Source organism: Hyaena hyaena, unplaced genomic scaffold (genome assembly GCF_003009895.1).
Source record: "Hyaena hyaena isolate Hyena2069 unplaced genomic scaffold, ASM300989v1 scaffold_377, whole genome shotgun sequence".
Taxonomy (NCBI): Eukaryota; Metazoa; Chordata; class Mammalia; order Carnivora; family Hyaenidae; genus Hyaena; species Hyaena hyaena.
In genome coordinates this window covers 222360-239429 of record NW_024081010.1, presented here as the reverse complement: position 1 = coordinate 239429, position 17070 = coordinate 222360, and the positions used below count along the sequence as shown (strand labels likewise).

Below are 17070 nucleotides of genomic sequence, written 5' to 3'. Positions count from 1 at the left end.
AGAGAAGTGGGGTGATCTCAGCCCGGGACGCATGAAGGGTACATCCCTGGTCGTCAGCAAGTGGAGGAGATGGCTTGAGGAGTGTGGGGAGGGCATGTGAGGAGCTTCGAAAAGCTTCGCCCTAGCCCAGGTGATTGGGAAGTGCCAGCTAGGGGTGGGGGGCGCTGACCCGGCCAGGGGACAGCCATCCCGTCCTCCGGGGAAAGCTGACAGCGGCGGGTCCCCTTGTTACACCTGTCCGGTTCTCAGCTTGGAGGGGATCCGGCCTCGTGTGCGAAAGAAACAGCCATTCGGTGATCAGTGTCCTGCATTTTAACTGTTTTTTTTTTTCCAGCAGGTACAGTCAGATTTTGTTTGTTTTTTTTTTAAGAGTGTATCTCTTCCTCCACTTACCTTCCCTCCATCCCATAATTATCACAGAGTCAGAGAACTCTTCGTACTTGAGATATTTGGAGTTCTGAGTAAGGGTTCCATCTGTGTCTTTGGGAAAATGTTAGAGCCAAGGGCAATGTTTGCGTTTGTAGAACTTCTGCCCTGAAATAGTTTATTCAGGTACTTCATGCCAGTTCTTAAAATGCTGACAGAATATAGGCACAGATTCCTAAACACCTATAATTGTGCATTTAGGGAATTTTGAAATAACTTGCTAGAAGAGATGAAATAGAAAAGACCATAGTAATAGTAGCAGATCCTTGTAAATACTGACTGTGTACAGGGCAGTCATCTCCCTGCCTCGCGTGGAAGTAGTTCAGTTAATTCTGACAACAGGCCTAGAGGTGGACACGTACTGTTCTCACTTCAGACCAGGAACCTGCAGTACACAGAGTTAAGGGACCTCGTTAAAGTCACACAGCTCAGAAGTGGCAGGACTTGGGTTCGAACCCAGGCAGTCTTGCTCCAGAACATGTGATTTTCAACATATATGGAAACATAGAAAACTTTATTTGGATATATTTTTATTTTGTTCCACAGCGATGCCAATGATTAAAACAGTAGTTCCTAAAATGCACATCATAGATCTAAAGTTTGTAGGTCTAAAGTATATAAAATAATTAGTAGATATAGAAATCAATAGTAGGGCTAAGAGGAACATTAGGTGGGTAGCATTTCAGACCTCTTTGATCAGGACCCACGGTAAGAGATATATTCTGCATGAAAATCCAGTCACACACAAATGTCTTTATATTTGTGTGTGACACACACACACACACTCACTCATATATGACAGACGTATGCCTACTCTTAATACTGGTAATGTGGTCCGAATTGATTTTCTCGTCTCCTCTTTTTCATCACAAAACATGCTAGTCACGACCTACTAAATTGATAGGTGCACTGTCGTCCCTGACAGGCTTGAAAAATACTAATCTTTCCATAGTACAGATGAAAAACTAGAAGAGACTTGCCCAGTCACTAAAAGGCTTCTGTGTTCTTTTCTGTAATATATTTGATGTGATCGTTGAAGTCTTATCCCTCTTGTATATACGTTTTGCATATGGCCCTTTGAAAGAAAATAAAGAAGGCTAGGTAAAAGGCACATGTCAGATCTCTGATATTTCTAGTTTTTTGGGACATATCTCATTTTTTACTGTAAGAATTGTAAATACTGGGATTAAATCCTGGCTTTTCTTAAAGCTGGCAATAATGAGCTTCTTACCACTTTTATTAGTCATTTAGGGTGGGAGAGGGTTGGGAACAATTTAGCTAAGATTTTTCTCCTTTTTAATACTTCTGCTTACTCACATCCTCTCTTGAAAGTAAGCTTGGTATATTAAACACAGGTGGCAATGACAGCCACATTCAGCTTTGGTTATTTGCTTTACAAAACCAGACATCATCATCATGGCATTGGCACGCAGTCAGTGCAAAGATGGGCTTGGACCAGCCTCAAGCACTTCAACTTCTGGGCCTCAGTTTCCTCATCCTGATGTTAATGGGGGCAGATAATCTCTTGGGTCCCATGCAGTTGTAAAATGGCATAATTATAGAAGTCTGCTAAGGAGGAAGTTTTCTTGCTTTATCTAAAATGAGACTGCATTGTCGGTATTCCACATTTACATAATTTCTGCTGCGTTAAGATGAATCATTTTAAAATAGAGATCTTTTTGGAGCACCTAGGTGGCTCCGTCGGTTAAGTGTCCGACTCTTGGTTTTGGCTTAGATCATGATCTCACGGTTTGTGAGTTCGAGCCCCACGTGGGGTTTTGCGCTAAGCATGGAGCCTGCTTGGGATTCTCCCTCTCATCCTCTCTCTGGTCCTCCCCCGCTTGCACTCTCTCTCTCTCTCTCAGGATAAATAAACACTAAAAACAAATAAATTTTTAAAATAGAGATCTTTTCGATTGTTAAAAATAAGAAATGTATGTATTAAATGTAAAGGTGCCGTTAAGCACAGCGTGAATAATCCCAGCTTGGAAAAGGTAAGATAATCTGTTTATTATGATCTCACATACCTCCAGAGTCACACGTGTGTGTGTGTGTGTGTGTGTGTGTGTCCACGCGAAACTAGATTCTAATCTTACTGTTTTCAATAATTTAAAGTGATAAGTACCTGTTAAAATAAAGTGGTTGTTTTTTTCTATTGAGATCACTTCTTTGAATTTAATTCTACCTGCTGGGTGCGTTTTGCCACCCCAGATGTTCAGCGTTATGTAAGACTTTGTGTTTCCTGAACAGAGTCTTGCTAAGCTACAGGAGCGGTTCCATTTGGATCAGAGCATGGGCACATCCGAGCCAGACTTGAGGTCCAGTCCGGTGAACTCCCATCTGTCTCTTTCCAGACAGACCCTTGACGCCGGGTCACAAACCAGCATTTCTGGAGATGTAAGTTCTCCACATGAAGGGTTGGCCCCAGCGCCAGCCACGGTGGGGGCCTGAGTTACTGTATGGATGACAAGCAGGACAGGAGCTCGCTAGGTGGTTTGAATTCCACCTGTGTGGATCCACTGTTTCATATTCACAGATTGGGTTTAAAAATCAGAGCCTTATCTTTTCTGTCCGGATGTCACGCGTATCCGGATTTGTCTGTATGAATGGCTCTGCTCAAACTTTCTCATATATATTCAGAGACGTTATTGGAAGGTGAGAGACACATAAGAATTTAAGTTTTCCCTGTTAAACTTAGAGTCTTAGAAATTTAGATCTTTTCAATTAAACATTGAGGCTAATGAGAAACAAAAAACATGCCTTTAAAAACTAACAGATTTTTTTTTATGTCCAAGGTTGTTTAGATTAAAATGTATGTGTGGTTTATGCCCAGCATTTGAAAATATTTAATATGGCTTGAAAACTATTAACTATTTTGCATTTTCCTCTTTAGGATGCCATTTAGCAGATATTTACTTTTCAGTACATTTCTGGTTATTTCCATATTCTCTTCTGCTTCTTCGAATGCTATGCTATGAAAATAAAACAGGCAGAGATCAACAGTAGGGCTTACCTGTTTGAAAAATTATTTTTTGAATTTGTTTAGTTTCTATTTATGCATTTCGAAGCTAAATGATGGAAATTTTGGCTCAGGGAGCCAAGGAAATTAGTTTCGGGTCATAAATTTTATTGACTGTATTCCCTTCGTAAACTCTAAGATACCAGAAACATTGACATGATACTTTTTTATCTTGAGTCTAATGTGTGGGGGAAATGATGTTGCAGCCTTTGAAAAACAGACCAACTTGAATTAAAAAGAAGTGTTTTGCCCCTACTGAGACTAGAAAGTAAGTGCCTTTTTAACTGGCGTTCCTGATTTCAAGACCATCTTCTTTAGTTTTCCAATTACTGTGCTTCCTAGAAACAAAAGCAGTTTACCTTCATTCATTAGCAGAGTTAATTGACTTTTCTCCCTTTTGTTTTTTACCAGATCGGAATGAGAAGTAGATCAAATTTAGCTGAAAAGGTCAGGCTGAGCCTACAGTATGAAGAAGCCAAAAGAAGGTAACCGCAGGGGAGCTAGTCAGCGGCCAGCGGCTCAAACAGGATTTTCTTTTCCGGGATTAATCTTTACTCATATAGTGACATCTGCTGGGTGTTCCCCGCGCCTTCTTCCCTGGCCTGCTCTGCAAGGCTTTTAGATGTAAGGGTTGAGGGACCCCCCTCCCTGCGCACTGTCTCCCCCCAGAGCTGGGGGAAAAGAAGAATTGATGAGAAGTGTGGGCACGAAACGGCCCCCTTGTCTTCGGGAAGAAAGAAGCTTTGAACTTGTACAGTCTTTGCTCAGGAGCACAAGCGGGAAGATTGGCCTCTTAGGTGGAGTCTGATAGTGGCTTAGGTACAGGGCTTAATAATAGTAGTTGAGCTCTCAGGTAAACAGCCTTAATTCCTTTGCTTGGAGGGGAAGACTTGCTGCTAATGACCTTGAAGATGCTGCGCTGTCTGTTCCTGCGACTGACTTCAGGGCAGAGAAGGAGAGATTCGTATTTCCCTCCTTTCCCTCCGAACCCTGTGCTTTCTTTTCTTGCCTTGTGACTCTGGGGAAGGTTCAGGAGACTGCTCCCTCCTCATCCAGTAGACAGGCTCAGCTTGTTTTCATTATATGGACACCTTGCACATTTTGTGGGGGAGGGTCATACTGCTATATTTGATTTCCTTATTTTCCTTTTTAGAGTTTAAAAATGCTACTGATTTATGATTTAGGAAGACATTGGCGGGGGAGAAACTGCATGATCGCCCTGTAGGCGACAGAGTTAACATATGTTCCGCCTCAAGAACATGAAAAGCTCAGCTGAGAACCTGCTAGGATGTCACAGTTTCCTATAACACCATCAGATAGATATTGAAGTATATCCATTATTATTGGTGATGAGGATTACTTAAAAGTAATTAGCAAAAATTCTTAGAGGTTTAACAAAGCAATTATTTGATTTTCCTAAATACAGTATTTGCCTCTTTGTAACCTCTGTTACTGATATTACTTGGTTCTTTTTTTACTGAAAACACAAAAATACGAGAAACCCTGGCTAAGCTCTGTTCCACAAACTACTGTGTGAGCTTGAACAAGTCACTTAGTCTCTCTAAACAACATTTCACTCAGTTAATTTTAATGCCTATAAGTTTTCCTGGGTAGATTTTAAGTTTCTTGAGGTTCTGAAAAATCTGGTGTACAACACTGGCTGCTGCTCAGTGCCCAGGCCATGCCCTGCCCTCCATCGTAAGGACTGGGGATTGCTTTGTGGGTTTGTGGCCGGGTGACGTGCAGGCCGACTCCGCTGACGCTGTGTGTGGCCCTCCGGCTGTGGGCATGCCAACCCATTGGCGGCTGCACTCCGGGGCTCTGCGGCAAAGCCCGGGACCTGTATCCCGCTTTCCGAAGGGGAACGGCCATGACTCAGATTTAGTTCTGCAGAACCGCGCCCCATGCCCCGGGATCTCTGGGGCTCCGCTCGCCTTCCCTTGAGCCAGCTTGAACTTTCGCTTTAGTCCAGCCGCTAGCGATTTACTCCATCTGGAGTTTACCCGCACTTCTCTTCCCGGGCTCACATCTCGTCCCCCAGACTTGGTGTACCCTTTCTAAATCAACGTGCAGGCCCACGGCACGCCCGACCCCACGAGGAGTAGGTGCGCCTCTTTCCTTCATTACATCGTCACTGCAGTTCTGTCGTTATTCAGTCACATCAGAGCTGAAAACATGGGTTCTTTCCCGCGTGGTTGCACTGCTTTCCTATTACCATTTGGGGTTTTATTTTAAAGTTACTGGTGATGCTGGTGAGAAGGTAAACCTCGGGGGTTTGTGCATATGTTGAAAATGCTTTTCTTCCTCGATTCCGAGTGAGTAAAGCGGTGGGTTGTATTGCCCCGAAACCCGTTTTCTCCTCCAGCCTTTGTCTTATGTGCTTAATGAAGCCAATAATATCATGCTTATTTAGCATTTTGATGATTAATTTTCTAGTACACTGAGACAGTTGTTTATGGTTTTGTGGTGAAAGCTGAAGGATAGCTGATGTTATATCTACCGTAAGTGCAGACGGTAGGGGCAGATCAGAATTACGTTGTGTGTCCACCATAGGCAGCAGTTGTTATCTGAACTAAAACAAGAAACTATGGAACTACATCCATCTTTGTCCTCATAACATTATTTTGTTCATCTTTTTTCTTTCCCTCTACAACTTCTTCCATCAAAAAGTAAAAAAAAGGGGGCGCCTGGGTGGCTCAGTCGGTTGGGCGTCCGACTTTCGCTTAGGTCATGATCTCGCGGTTCGTGGGTTCGAGCCCTGCGTCTGGCTCTGTGCTGACTGCCAGCTCGGAGCCTGGAGCCCGTTTCACTCTGTGATTCCCTCTCTCTCTGACCCTCCCCTGCTCACGCTGTCTCTCTCTGTCTCTCCTAGAAAGAAATAAAACATTTTAAAAAAAGCCCCCTTTCTGTCTACGTCTCGTATTCCGGTATTTGCTGTGGTAGCCTCCAGAGTAACCATCCAGCTTTGATTTTTAATAAGAGTATAGATTCCCCGTGCCAACTTTAGTAGTGTTCCTCATTTACCTGGATGTTGTGCTCGTGGTGAAAACAGCCACGTGCCATTTACCTCCTGGACGACTCTGATAGTCCTGATGGTGCCAGAGAGCAAGGTTTTGATTCAGATGGTCAGAATATTTTTTATTTAAAAAAATTTTTTTAATGTTTTATTTATTTTTGAGAGAAAGAGAGAGACAGTGTGAACAGGGGAGGGTCAGAGAGAGAGGGAGACACAGAATCCAAAGCAGACTCCAGGGTCTAAGCTGTCAGCACAGAGCCCGACGCAGGACTCAAACTCACAAACCATGAGATCATGACCTGAGCCAAAGTCGGACGCTTAACTGACTGAGCCACCCATACGCCCCCAGTCAGAACATTTTTAAAATTAATTCATTTATTTGAGAGAGAGAGAGAGACTGAGTGGGGAAGGGGCATAGAGAGAGAGGAAGACAGAGAATCCCAAACAGGCTCCTCACTGACAGCACGGAGCCCGACACAGGGTTTGAATTCATGAACCGTGAGATCATGACCTGAACCGAAACCTAGAGTCGGATGCTTAACCGACTGAGCCACCCGGGTGCCCCCAGAACATTCTTATTCAATTGGAAGTTGACTTTGCCCTTTAGTGTGAAGCTGTAGACATAGTGGAATCTGATTTCAGGCAAAAAGATGAGAGCAGTGAAGTTTCCCTCTGCTGGTTCCTCCTCTTCCTCCCCCCGCCGTCTCCCCATCCCTGTCCCCCTCACCCCAGCACTTGCTGTCACTCTGGTGGAGCGCTTCAGCGCTCGTGTTGGTGAAGGTCCACGGGGAGCCGCGTGCTCCCGGACAGCTCCTGGATGCTGAGGGACCGGGTCAGGTGCAGTGCAGCGCTGGCTCAATGAGTAGGCCCCCGTGTCACAGTGCACAGCTCAGTGCCAGAGGCCTGGGGTGGGGACAGGGCTGCTCCCTTTCCCTTGGTGACGTGGGATCCCTGCTGGATCGACTTTGTTGTACTGCTGGTCAGCCAGGCCACTGCTCTGTCTTCTCCCCTCATCCTCCCTGCTGGGCTGATGACCCTGGGGACCCCCGTTTTACTAGGGGACAGTGTTTGCACTCAGAGGAACAAAACCTATAATAATGTCATGGCAGACACAATTTACCCGAATTGTTTGTTTGTAATGGAAGCTGTCGGGTGTCCCTGCTGTCACCCTGCCCAGGCAGCCACACGTCCCCATAGGCCTGCGGGGACTCCCAGTGCTCTCTGCTTTTTAAGGTTGGGTGTACTTTGACCTTCGCTCTTCTTTTTAGCTAGGCAGGTTGGCTTACTTGTGTTTAAAGGTGGGGAGACTGTGGGAGCCCAGAGCCAGGTGTGGGTGGGGCCAAGGGCTACATGCCCGGCTGCTGTTACCTGCCTCCCGCCAGGTGATCACACCCCCCACCGGGGAGGGTCCCTGGGTAGTGTCAGGACGGTATCTAGACCCCCCAGCCTCTCCTGGGTTACGTTTGCCCTTTCTTGGGAGCTCTGAGTCTGTATGCACCTCTCTCGTTTCAGTATGGCCAACTTAAAAATTGAACTGTCGAAACTGGACAGTGAGACCTGGCCCGGGGCGCTGGATATCGAGAAGGAGAAGCTGATGCTGATCAATGAGAAAGAAGAGCTTTTGAAAGAGCTGCAGTTCGTCACCCCACAGAAGCGCACCCGCGATGAGCTGGAGCGACTGGAGGCCGAGAGGCAGCGGCTGGAGGAGGAGCTGCTGGCCGTGCGGGCCCCGCCGAGCCGGGCGCTGGCCGAGAGGTTGGTGCTCCTCCCCGGGGGTGCATCTCCCCTAGCCCAGGGGCCGTCCCCTGGTCCCTGTAGAGCACCACTGCGTCTGTTCTCTGTGCACGCAGACCCGGCTCCCAGGGCCTTCTTTCTGTAAGGCATCACCCTGCTAATGGCCTGCGGTGTCCACTCTCCCGTTTGTTAGGGACGCGAACGTGCCTGGGACAGATGTGAATAAGTAAGGAATGTTGTCATAAAACCAGGAATGTGGTACATCGCCGACCGAGTGTGATAACAACGGCTGTAAACTCTTGCACTCAGATAAGAAAGATTATCTGGACTGTTAGAGCCGCGGAAGCTTCCTACCCTGGGTTTTATGACTCACAAGAATGCAAAAGTTTATTGCTTTTCATTTCACAAGGCAAAGACAGCTTGCTCCCTTTGGTGTCCTAACAGGTCACAAAATGTTCACTTGGATTTGGTTTGTCAGTTGAAACCCTCCTCTGGAGCAGGTGAAGATGTCCAGGGAAACACTTGCAGCACTTTTCCGATCTTTCCGGGCAGGGGTGGAGGGGGGAGCTGACCACTTCATCTAGAGCATGCAGCTCTGTGAGCGCATGGGCGGGGACACCAGGGATAGGCGTGCCGTGGAGACATGTGCACAGGGGCCCTGTGTCCAGGCCCAGCCGCGCACCAGCCACACACTCGAGGCCAGCATGCCTGACCCAGACTGACAGGAAGGAAGGTCATGTTCATGTAACTTCAAGGGACCTGGAAGTAATGTTAGGACATCTTCCAATTGCCTTTTTTTTTTTTTTAATTCTTGGCTTCTTGGCTTCTTGCTTTCTAGTGCCTTGTCCCCTGTGACTGGTTGAGGTCGTGTCTCCGTAATAAACTATTTGCAGTGTAGAGGGGGGCTGGTAGGATGGAGAACACTGACGTTCCCGGGGAGGCATTAGCACGTGGACTTGGCTGCCCGAGTTCAGTCACCTGGGGAGAGTGACTTTTGTGAGTTAAATGTTGGTTGAGGTGACGCCTAGCTACAGCTTGACGAGCAGGCACAGGCATCAGAAGGCAAAGCCTCTACAGCCTCATGTCCTTTCCGAGTCTCAAAGAATTCTCACCGCCCACCTGTCCCCTCTTCCCCACCCCTCCCGCTCGGACACCTGTCTAGTTGTGCCGATCGAAGGCTCGCCCCAAAGGTAGATGTCAGCAAGGTCGGCCAGGGAACGATCCACCCAACACAGAGCAGAAGGAATGAAAAGTTCGGGAGAGAAGGCAGAATTTCATTGTTTTCCTGAATGACCTTGATGTCATGTCCGTGTTTATGGAGCTTAAATTTCTAGGATAAAAGTTTGATAATCACCAGTAAATATGACGGGATGAGTAGTTTTTGTGCGGCCCACGTACAGAGCAGCAAGTGTGTTTGTGTGCTGTGTCACGCTTACTAATTGTTGTCTACTCATGCTTGCCTCCCACACGAAGTGCATCCCAGCCGTTCTCTGGTGTGTGAGCCTGGGAAGGGCCTATACACACCCTCTACATTTTATATTTGTTCTGGGAGAGAGAACACAGGTACGTGTTTGCTTTAATCACACTTGACAGGTGTGCTGTCTTGTCTATTTTATTCGGGCTAGAGCCGCAAAAATGACTCATGAAGTCACATTAAAAATAAAGTTTGTTCCCAAGTGCCGCAGCTTTGGCCTTCGTACTTTGGCTTGTGCATAATCTGTGTAATAACCATGCAGATCCCCGCAGAGGCAGTAAGTGTGAGCCCATCGGGAACAGGAGAGCGATCTGTTAGTGAGGTCCACGCAGGGTTTGGGTCAGATGGGCACAAAGCAGGTTGACTCTCCCTCTAACTCAGGAAGCCTGCATGAGCCCATCACCCACACCCGGATGGTAACGTGAGCCGGCAGGGAAAGGTATATGTTTTGTCTTCGTAGCATGTTGTTGGCCAAAAGCAGATCCCCATCATTATGTTGTAGTTTCAGGGTGAGGGGCTAACATTCTCTCGCTCGAGCAACTTCAGCGTTCCTCACTGCTGTCCTTGGATGCAAAACGGTCCCGCTTCTCCCATGCCCCAGAGAGCAGAGCCACCTGCCGAAGGGAGCACTCCGGGAGCACAGCGGCAGCGCTGGGAGCTTTGTCTCCCGAGCAGACCCAGATGGGTTGGCTTTGGACTCTGTTGTTGTTGCTGTGGCTCTGCTTCACTCCTCTATGCTCGGCCACCTTTTCTTCTTCTGCGCTATTTCTTTCTACTGTGTGTACTTACGGTATTACTTCTGCTTTGCTTGTTGCTACTGTGCGGGATGCTTTTGAAGGCATGAGAGGGGCCCTGTGGACAGGGTGCTTCCTCAGTGCTGCAGCAGGTGGTGGCCAGAGGCTCTTCTGGGAAAAAAGATTCTCTGCAGAAGACTTGGTTCCGTCATGAAACAAATTTCTTCACCAGGACGTATCCGCCCCCCCTCCGCCCCAGTCTCCCCTTGACAGCTACACGGCTCTCCAAGAAACCACTTCTGCGACCCCCAGCTCTTCTGCTTCCCATTTATGCTGTGGGTTTCTCATCATGTCGGGGGCTGGCATCAGGCGAGATTGAGTCACTACTGAATTTCAGTCTCTGCAGGAGCTAAGCTCACCTGAATTTCAGCGATGTTTGTGGCCCCAGAGACCCCCAGCTGTGTGCCCCTCCGAACCAGGGGGGGAGCACTCACATGCGGTGAGGAAGCTCCCACCTAGGGCCGCAAAGCGCTTGGGGAAGAGGGAGAGGCTCCCTGCGAGGGACCGCAGCAGAGAGAAGCGGCTCTCAGTGGGAGCGTCAGGCCGTGTGGACTTCTCTCTCCATTCGGCTGTTGAGACCCTGAAGCCTCAGTGCTTTCCTGTAGCTGATAAGATCATAACCTTGCTCCTTATTTTCTCACAAATCTGGCAGGTTTTATCTTAAATCTGGCCAAGATGTCTTCATTGTTCCTTAATTATGTGAATATTTTTGCCTCTGCTTTTGAAAAAACTTTAAAGCAAGTAGGTGGGGGTATGAGTGTCATTTTTAACGGAAAAGGAACTTCTTCTGTAGATGACATGACCTTTCCCCCAGGTGGAAAGTTCTGGGTGGTCTTCGTCAGGGGGCCCCAGGCCGGTGCTTGTGTGTCTCAGGGCGCAAGGGCAGAGAGAGGTCAGTGTGAAGGTGCTGCCCTGGTCTTGCGAAGGGCGGCTGAATGGATAGTGTGGACCGTGGACCAGCGGCGGGAGGGGCCGGGTTAAAAGGACCCTTTCTCAGCTTGAGGAAGGGCTTGCAGAGACTGGAACACACCCTCGTGAAGGGGCTGCTGTCCGAGCGGTTCTTCTTATCCCTGGTCCTGAGGCAGCTGGGGACTGAGGGAGGCTGCGGGCTTCAGTGACATCAGACACGGGGTGGGGTGACTGACCGAGGACAGCCACTCCCCTGGAAGGGCTTCTGCGACCCTCCCGGTGCCTCACTGTGCTTCTCCCAACGAAGGTGTTACCCGTAGACACGGCCACGAGGGAGGGAGTGCCTTCGGGCAGCCTGGGCAGACCTGGCGCTTGCCTTCCAGGAGCTCCGGGTCTGGTGTGGGGGCGGCAAACGGGAACACGGAGCCGAGTCCAGGGGTCTGGAGTCGGCAGGGGTGGGGGGTGCTGCAGTGGGGACCGTGCTTGAGCCTGAGAGGCCGAAAGCTTTGGATTCTAGTTTCTGGTGAAACACGGTAACGTCAGAGCAAAGCCTCCTTAACACGCCAGAAAAGCCTTCATTTGTTCATGAAGTATTTAGTTTTAAATCTTAAGTTTTAAAAATGTTGCTCCTGTTTCAGAAGACGTGGGTTTTCGTAGGTGCCTGGCTTTCTCTAGACCTTGATACCTTGCGATTCAGTTCATCTGATTCATAGTCATTTTTTCCCATGTTGCATTTTTGTTTATATTTAAGAAATTTAAAAAAATAGGCACTGTATTCCTTTTCAAAATACACCCTTGAAAGCTGGGAATTAAGAATTTATCGTGCTTTGAAGTACTAAACAAAATGACAAGAATTGCTTTTTTTATTTTAACATATAATGAAATTGTGTGGGTGACACATCAGAGGATAGATAGCTATAAATAAAATATGGGCATGTTTCCTTACTGCCTAACACATACATTTCAAAGAGGTTAGAAATTAGGGAAATTTTCTTTGCCTCCAAAGAAAAACAGCTAATTTTTATATCCCCACCTTGCAAGGCATCTGAGGCACTGAACAAAGAGGGTGTGTTTTGATGTGTGAGGAGCACTTGCTCGTACATCACTGCATTTGATCCCTTTAACAGCCCTCGCGGGCAGACGCAGGAGGATTTTAATCGCCGATTTGCAGATGAGCAGATGGGGATCCCTTGACTGAAGTGACTTGTTTAAGGACACACGATCACCACAGCAAATCCACTGGAAACACTGATGGTTTTCTGGGTCCCGCTCTGCCGCCGATGCCCACGCCGGACGGGCTCAGGCCAGGGACGTGTGAAGACCTTCAGCTGACGCCGACAAGCATGCCTGTTGACGTCTTGAAATAACTCACTCAAATACACGGTTCCCTAATCCTCGGAAGTTTTTTTTTTAAAAAACTTGTTCAGTTGAATGTGGATGAAATTTCACGATAGCGGGCGCAGGCGAGGAGATGTGTTATGATGGGAACAGAAATCACTTCTGTGCCTTTTTCTCATTTAAGCAGTTTAGCCCAAACGAGCTCACAGCGGTAGTGTGGACTAATTTGTTTCTTAATCGCTGAAATTCTCATCAAAGTGAGATTGGAATGGTTGTCACTAAATATTAGTCCAGAACAGTCCTTGTCAGTCCCAGTGCTCACAACAGTCCTTTACAGATTGCCTGTCACTACTGCCAAGTGTCGTGGGGATTTAAGCCCAGGCCCCAGGCCCGTGCAAGGTTCTGTAATCTTTGTTAGTGGCTTGTGATTTTCCTCCTTGCTGTCTTCCACACCTTGTAAGAGCCCAGGGGCTTTTTTTTTCTTTTCTTTTTTTTTTTTTTTTATTCATTTAAAAAAATTGCAGGTTATCGAATGTTGTAAGCTTCCCAGTAACGTCGGAGATGCGGGCTAGGTCTCCCTCTTCCTCTAGCTCGCGGCCATGTCGCCTCTCACTGCTGTTCTTGTTTCTCTCGAGTCGACTCATTTGGACCGCCTCCCCCCCCCCCGTAGTACGTGGTGTTTATGGAATCAGACTCTTTTCCTTCAGTTTCCATGCCTTACCGTAATTACGTGGCCATAAATTCATGTCTCTTTCTTTTTCCAGATTGCAGTTGGAAGAGCGAAGGAAAGAGCTGCTACAGAAACTTGAGGAAACTACTAAGTTAACTACTTATTTGCACTCACAACTTAAAAGGTAAGCCTTTTGGGTCCTTGAGGGAACAGGAATATTCAGGCATGTTTTGGTTCATCCTTGATGACTTTTTCTTTATTTCAACTCTTTTTTATTTTTCTTTTCTTTTCTTTTCTTTTATTATTTTATTTATATTTTATCAACTCTTCTTTATTTTTCCTCATATCAACTCTTGGAAAGTGAATAAAGTAGTTATGCTAGTACAGCTAAAACTTGGATGATTAAATTTAAAGTTGCATGGTTTTGTTTTTTTTTTTTAATTTTCACGAGCCCCAAGGTCACAGGTGGAAAATGTGTGACATACGTTGTGGGAAGAAGATCTATTTTAGCTGTGAGTGCATACTTAGGAAAAGGACACGTTTCTCCACAACACGTTTTCTTTTAAAAAGGGAGGATGGGGATGATTTGCCTTAAAATAGTTAACTCCACATTTACTCCTTCAATATGCCCACAGAGAAGAGGATGGAGATGGAGACGGGGGCCTGTGGAAACCTCCTCGTTCTCATAAACTTGCCTTTTCCCTCTCTTGAAATTAAAAGCTTTATTCTTTAAGCAGAATAACTTGCAACACTCTATACCATTTATGCTATTTTCCCCCGTCCATATTATTATTTTTTTAAATTTTTTTCATGTTTATTTTTTGAGAAAGAGACAAAGCGTGAGCAAGGGAGGGGCAGAGAGAGAGGGAGACACAGAATCTGAAGCAGGCTCCAGGCTCTGAGCTGTCAGCACCGAGCCGGACTTGGGGCTCGAAGTCCCGCACGGTGAGATCATGACCTGAGCCGAAGTCGGACGCTTAACCGACAGAGCCATGCAGGCGCCCCTACTCCCTCCATAGTATTAACTTGCGTAGTTGCTTCTGGATATCTGTGCAGGTAGATTTGTCAATAGGTATTTATCACTTTTGTTTTAAATTTTGCAGCAGGGACTTGATCGTTAGGACAGAATTGCTGTTCAGAGGGCAGTTAGGGAGCCAGGGTGAACATGTTGAGTCAGCACCCCCCGCCCCCCCCCCTGGCCCCGTCACGATGTTCTTTGGCGCCCCCTGGGGGCCGTACCGGCCGGTGGGCATGGTGCTTGGGGTTTGCGTGTCCTATGGTTTTCACAGCGAGTGCTCCCCTCCTCTCAGCCTCTCTGCCAGCACCCTGTCCATGTCGTCCGGGAGCAGCCTGGGCTCCCTGGCCTCCAGCCGGGGGTCTCTGAACACGTCCAGCAGAGGCTCGCTCAGCTCCCTCAGTTCCGGAGAGCTCTACTACACCAGTCAGGGCGACCAGGTGGACACGGATTATCAGTGTAAACTGGACCTCCTTCTGCAGGAGAAAGGCGGCTACATTCCTTCTGGACCCATCACCACCATCCATGAGAACGAGGTGGTCAAGTCCCCCAGCCAGCCCGGCCAGAGCGGCCTCTGTGGGGCCGCAGCCACGGCCACAGGCCACACCCCCTCACGGACTGAGGCCCCCAAGTCCGTGACGTCCCTGTCCTCACGGTCCTCCCTCTCCTCCTTGTCCCCTCCTGGCTCTCCCCTGGTCCTGGAAGGCACGTTCCCCATGTCTTCTCACGATGTCCCTCTCCATCGGTTCACCGCTGACTTTGAAGACTGTGAATTGAGCAGCCATTTTGCAGATATTGGCCTCAGTGACAATCAGATCTTGCTGGACTCGAACTCAGGAGGAGTGTCCCAGTCTCTTGCAGAGGACAAAGACCTCAGCGAGTGTGCCCGGGAACCCTTGTATGAAGGAACTGCAGGTAAGCGGAGACCACGCTTTCCCTCTTAATTATGTTAAGAAGAGTCGTAGGAAGGTTACTGTTTCCACATAAGCGAATCGTGCTGCCCCCTTCTCTGTCTGCTGCTTACTCATTTCGGCTTCATTCGAGAAGTTTTTACTGATATACCTGGAATAGACATGTTTTCCCTTATCAAATAGAAGTCACTCCTCCTGTTCAATAGATTTGATCGTTAAGCATCTGCCCTGTGGTCCAGAAGCCCTCTGTAGGGTGGCAGCCGGCTGGGAACATGGTTTGTGTACATGCCTCCCCCTTCCAAATAGATTCTGGTTCTGAAACAGTCAGGCAAAGAAGAGGGCTTTGTTTTAAAAGTCAGCCTACAACAGTTGAAAACCAAGGCAATTAGCATACCAGCTAATTAGTACCGGGGCTCAATGTTTAGATTGTTCAGGGAATTCTATATAAATACAATTTTTGTTTCCTGCCGACTCTCCCTTTCTGCCTAAAGTCAGTTTGGAGAGAGCTGCTTCCGATGCGCTAGTGTTATGCTGCCATCTGGTGGACGCCTGGCTCGCTGCAGCCCAGGAAGGTGCTGCTGACTGGTTTCCACTGCTGCCTTTGACCGCGGCCACAGACCCAGAGGGAGAATTGAATTCTTGTTTGTAGTATTCGTATCCCTCTGCAAGGCAGAAGCTTTCGATATATTAGATGTGGACATAGAGAGAACAGGATGGTAGACTTGCTGGCAAATGGCCGTAGCTGTGGCCTAAGGAGGATGGAGTGTTTCGGAGCTCGCCTGGAACAAAATGTGAAGGGAAACGGCCAGTGCCAGTCCCCAGGGGCCCCGCTCCGATCTGCACTTGCTGCGCCAAACACACTCCCGCCGCAACACACTGGAGTTTATGAGAGAAGGACCAAGCAAGGGAGGAAAGCGGAGTGTTTTCTGTGCTCGTGCTGGAAGGATCTGGAGCATTTCACAGCTGTCCTCCCTCTTTGTGTGGCTGGCACTCTCTAGCGACACTTCTCAAGAGTCCTCTCGCCAGGGTGGGGTGGCGAAGCCGGCGGCTGGGGAAGGAGGGAGCAGCCTGACGGTGGCCCAGGGCCCGAGCCCACCTGGGTCCTTTGGCCCTGCCTGGCCGTCGCCTCACTCTTATCGCTGGGCCTGAGAAGTCTGTGTCCGGAGCCCCTTGTCTGTGAAACTTCCAGGACACAGCTTTTCACTCAACCGCATCCTCGATCAGAAAGCTGCTAGTAAAAAGTCCCCCTAAAAGAATTCTGCCCAAGAGCTTTATTTTTAAAGAGGACTCAGCGTCATGTGTGGAAACAACTAAAAAGTAGGTATTGAACTGGAAAGACCCATCCTCTCCAGGTCGGATCACCAGGTCCTCTCTGGGGGCGTCTGACCTCCGCGTGGGAGCGGGTGGCTCGTGGTGGTGAAGCGGCCCGGCCCCCTCCCCACTCTGGAGCCTTCTGCAGGTAAAGTCGGACTCCCCATATGCACATCTTGCTAGAGGACAGAGATCGCGTTGGAACGATGAAGTCCTTCCAGTCAGTCTCTGTCATTGTCAAAGTCAATTTCAGCTTCTGTGGATATTCCTGGGGGTAATCAATAAATCATGTCATCACCTTCACCCCTCACGAAGGGGGGTGGGCGGAGAGAGGCCCTTCATCATCAAGGAAAAAGCATTCCCACTGCCAGAAATAAAAGGGAAAATGCAGCAATCAATCCTGTAATCTGAAGCCTTAAAACTTAAACATCTTAACAAGATGTAAAGTCACGA

The 17070-nt window shown here is 48.0% G+C and overlaps 1 protein-coding gene across 1 annotated transcript in view; it reads left to right on the top strand.

The window, feature by feature from the left end:
* The window catches only part of WWC2 (WW and C2 domain containing 2), a 202420-nt gene that overhangs the window by 136937 nt on the left and 48413 nt on the right, over positions 1 to 17070 (top strand). The window contains exons 7-11 of the mRNA XM_039250692.1: positions 2677 to 2823; positions 3857 to 3930; positions 7974 to 8216; positions 13475 to 13564; positions 14691 to 15310. Of these exons, the coding sequence (XP_039106623.1) occupies positions 2677 to 2823; positions 3857 to 3930; positions 7974 to 8216; positions 13475 to 13564; positions 14691 to 15310 (1174 nt within the window). The remainder of the gene's footprint in view (positions 1 to 2676; positions 2824 to 3856; positions 3931 to 7973; positions 8217 to 13474; positions 13565 to 14690; positions 15311 to 17070) is intronic.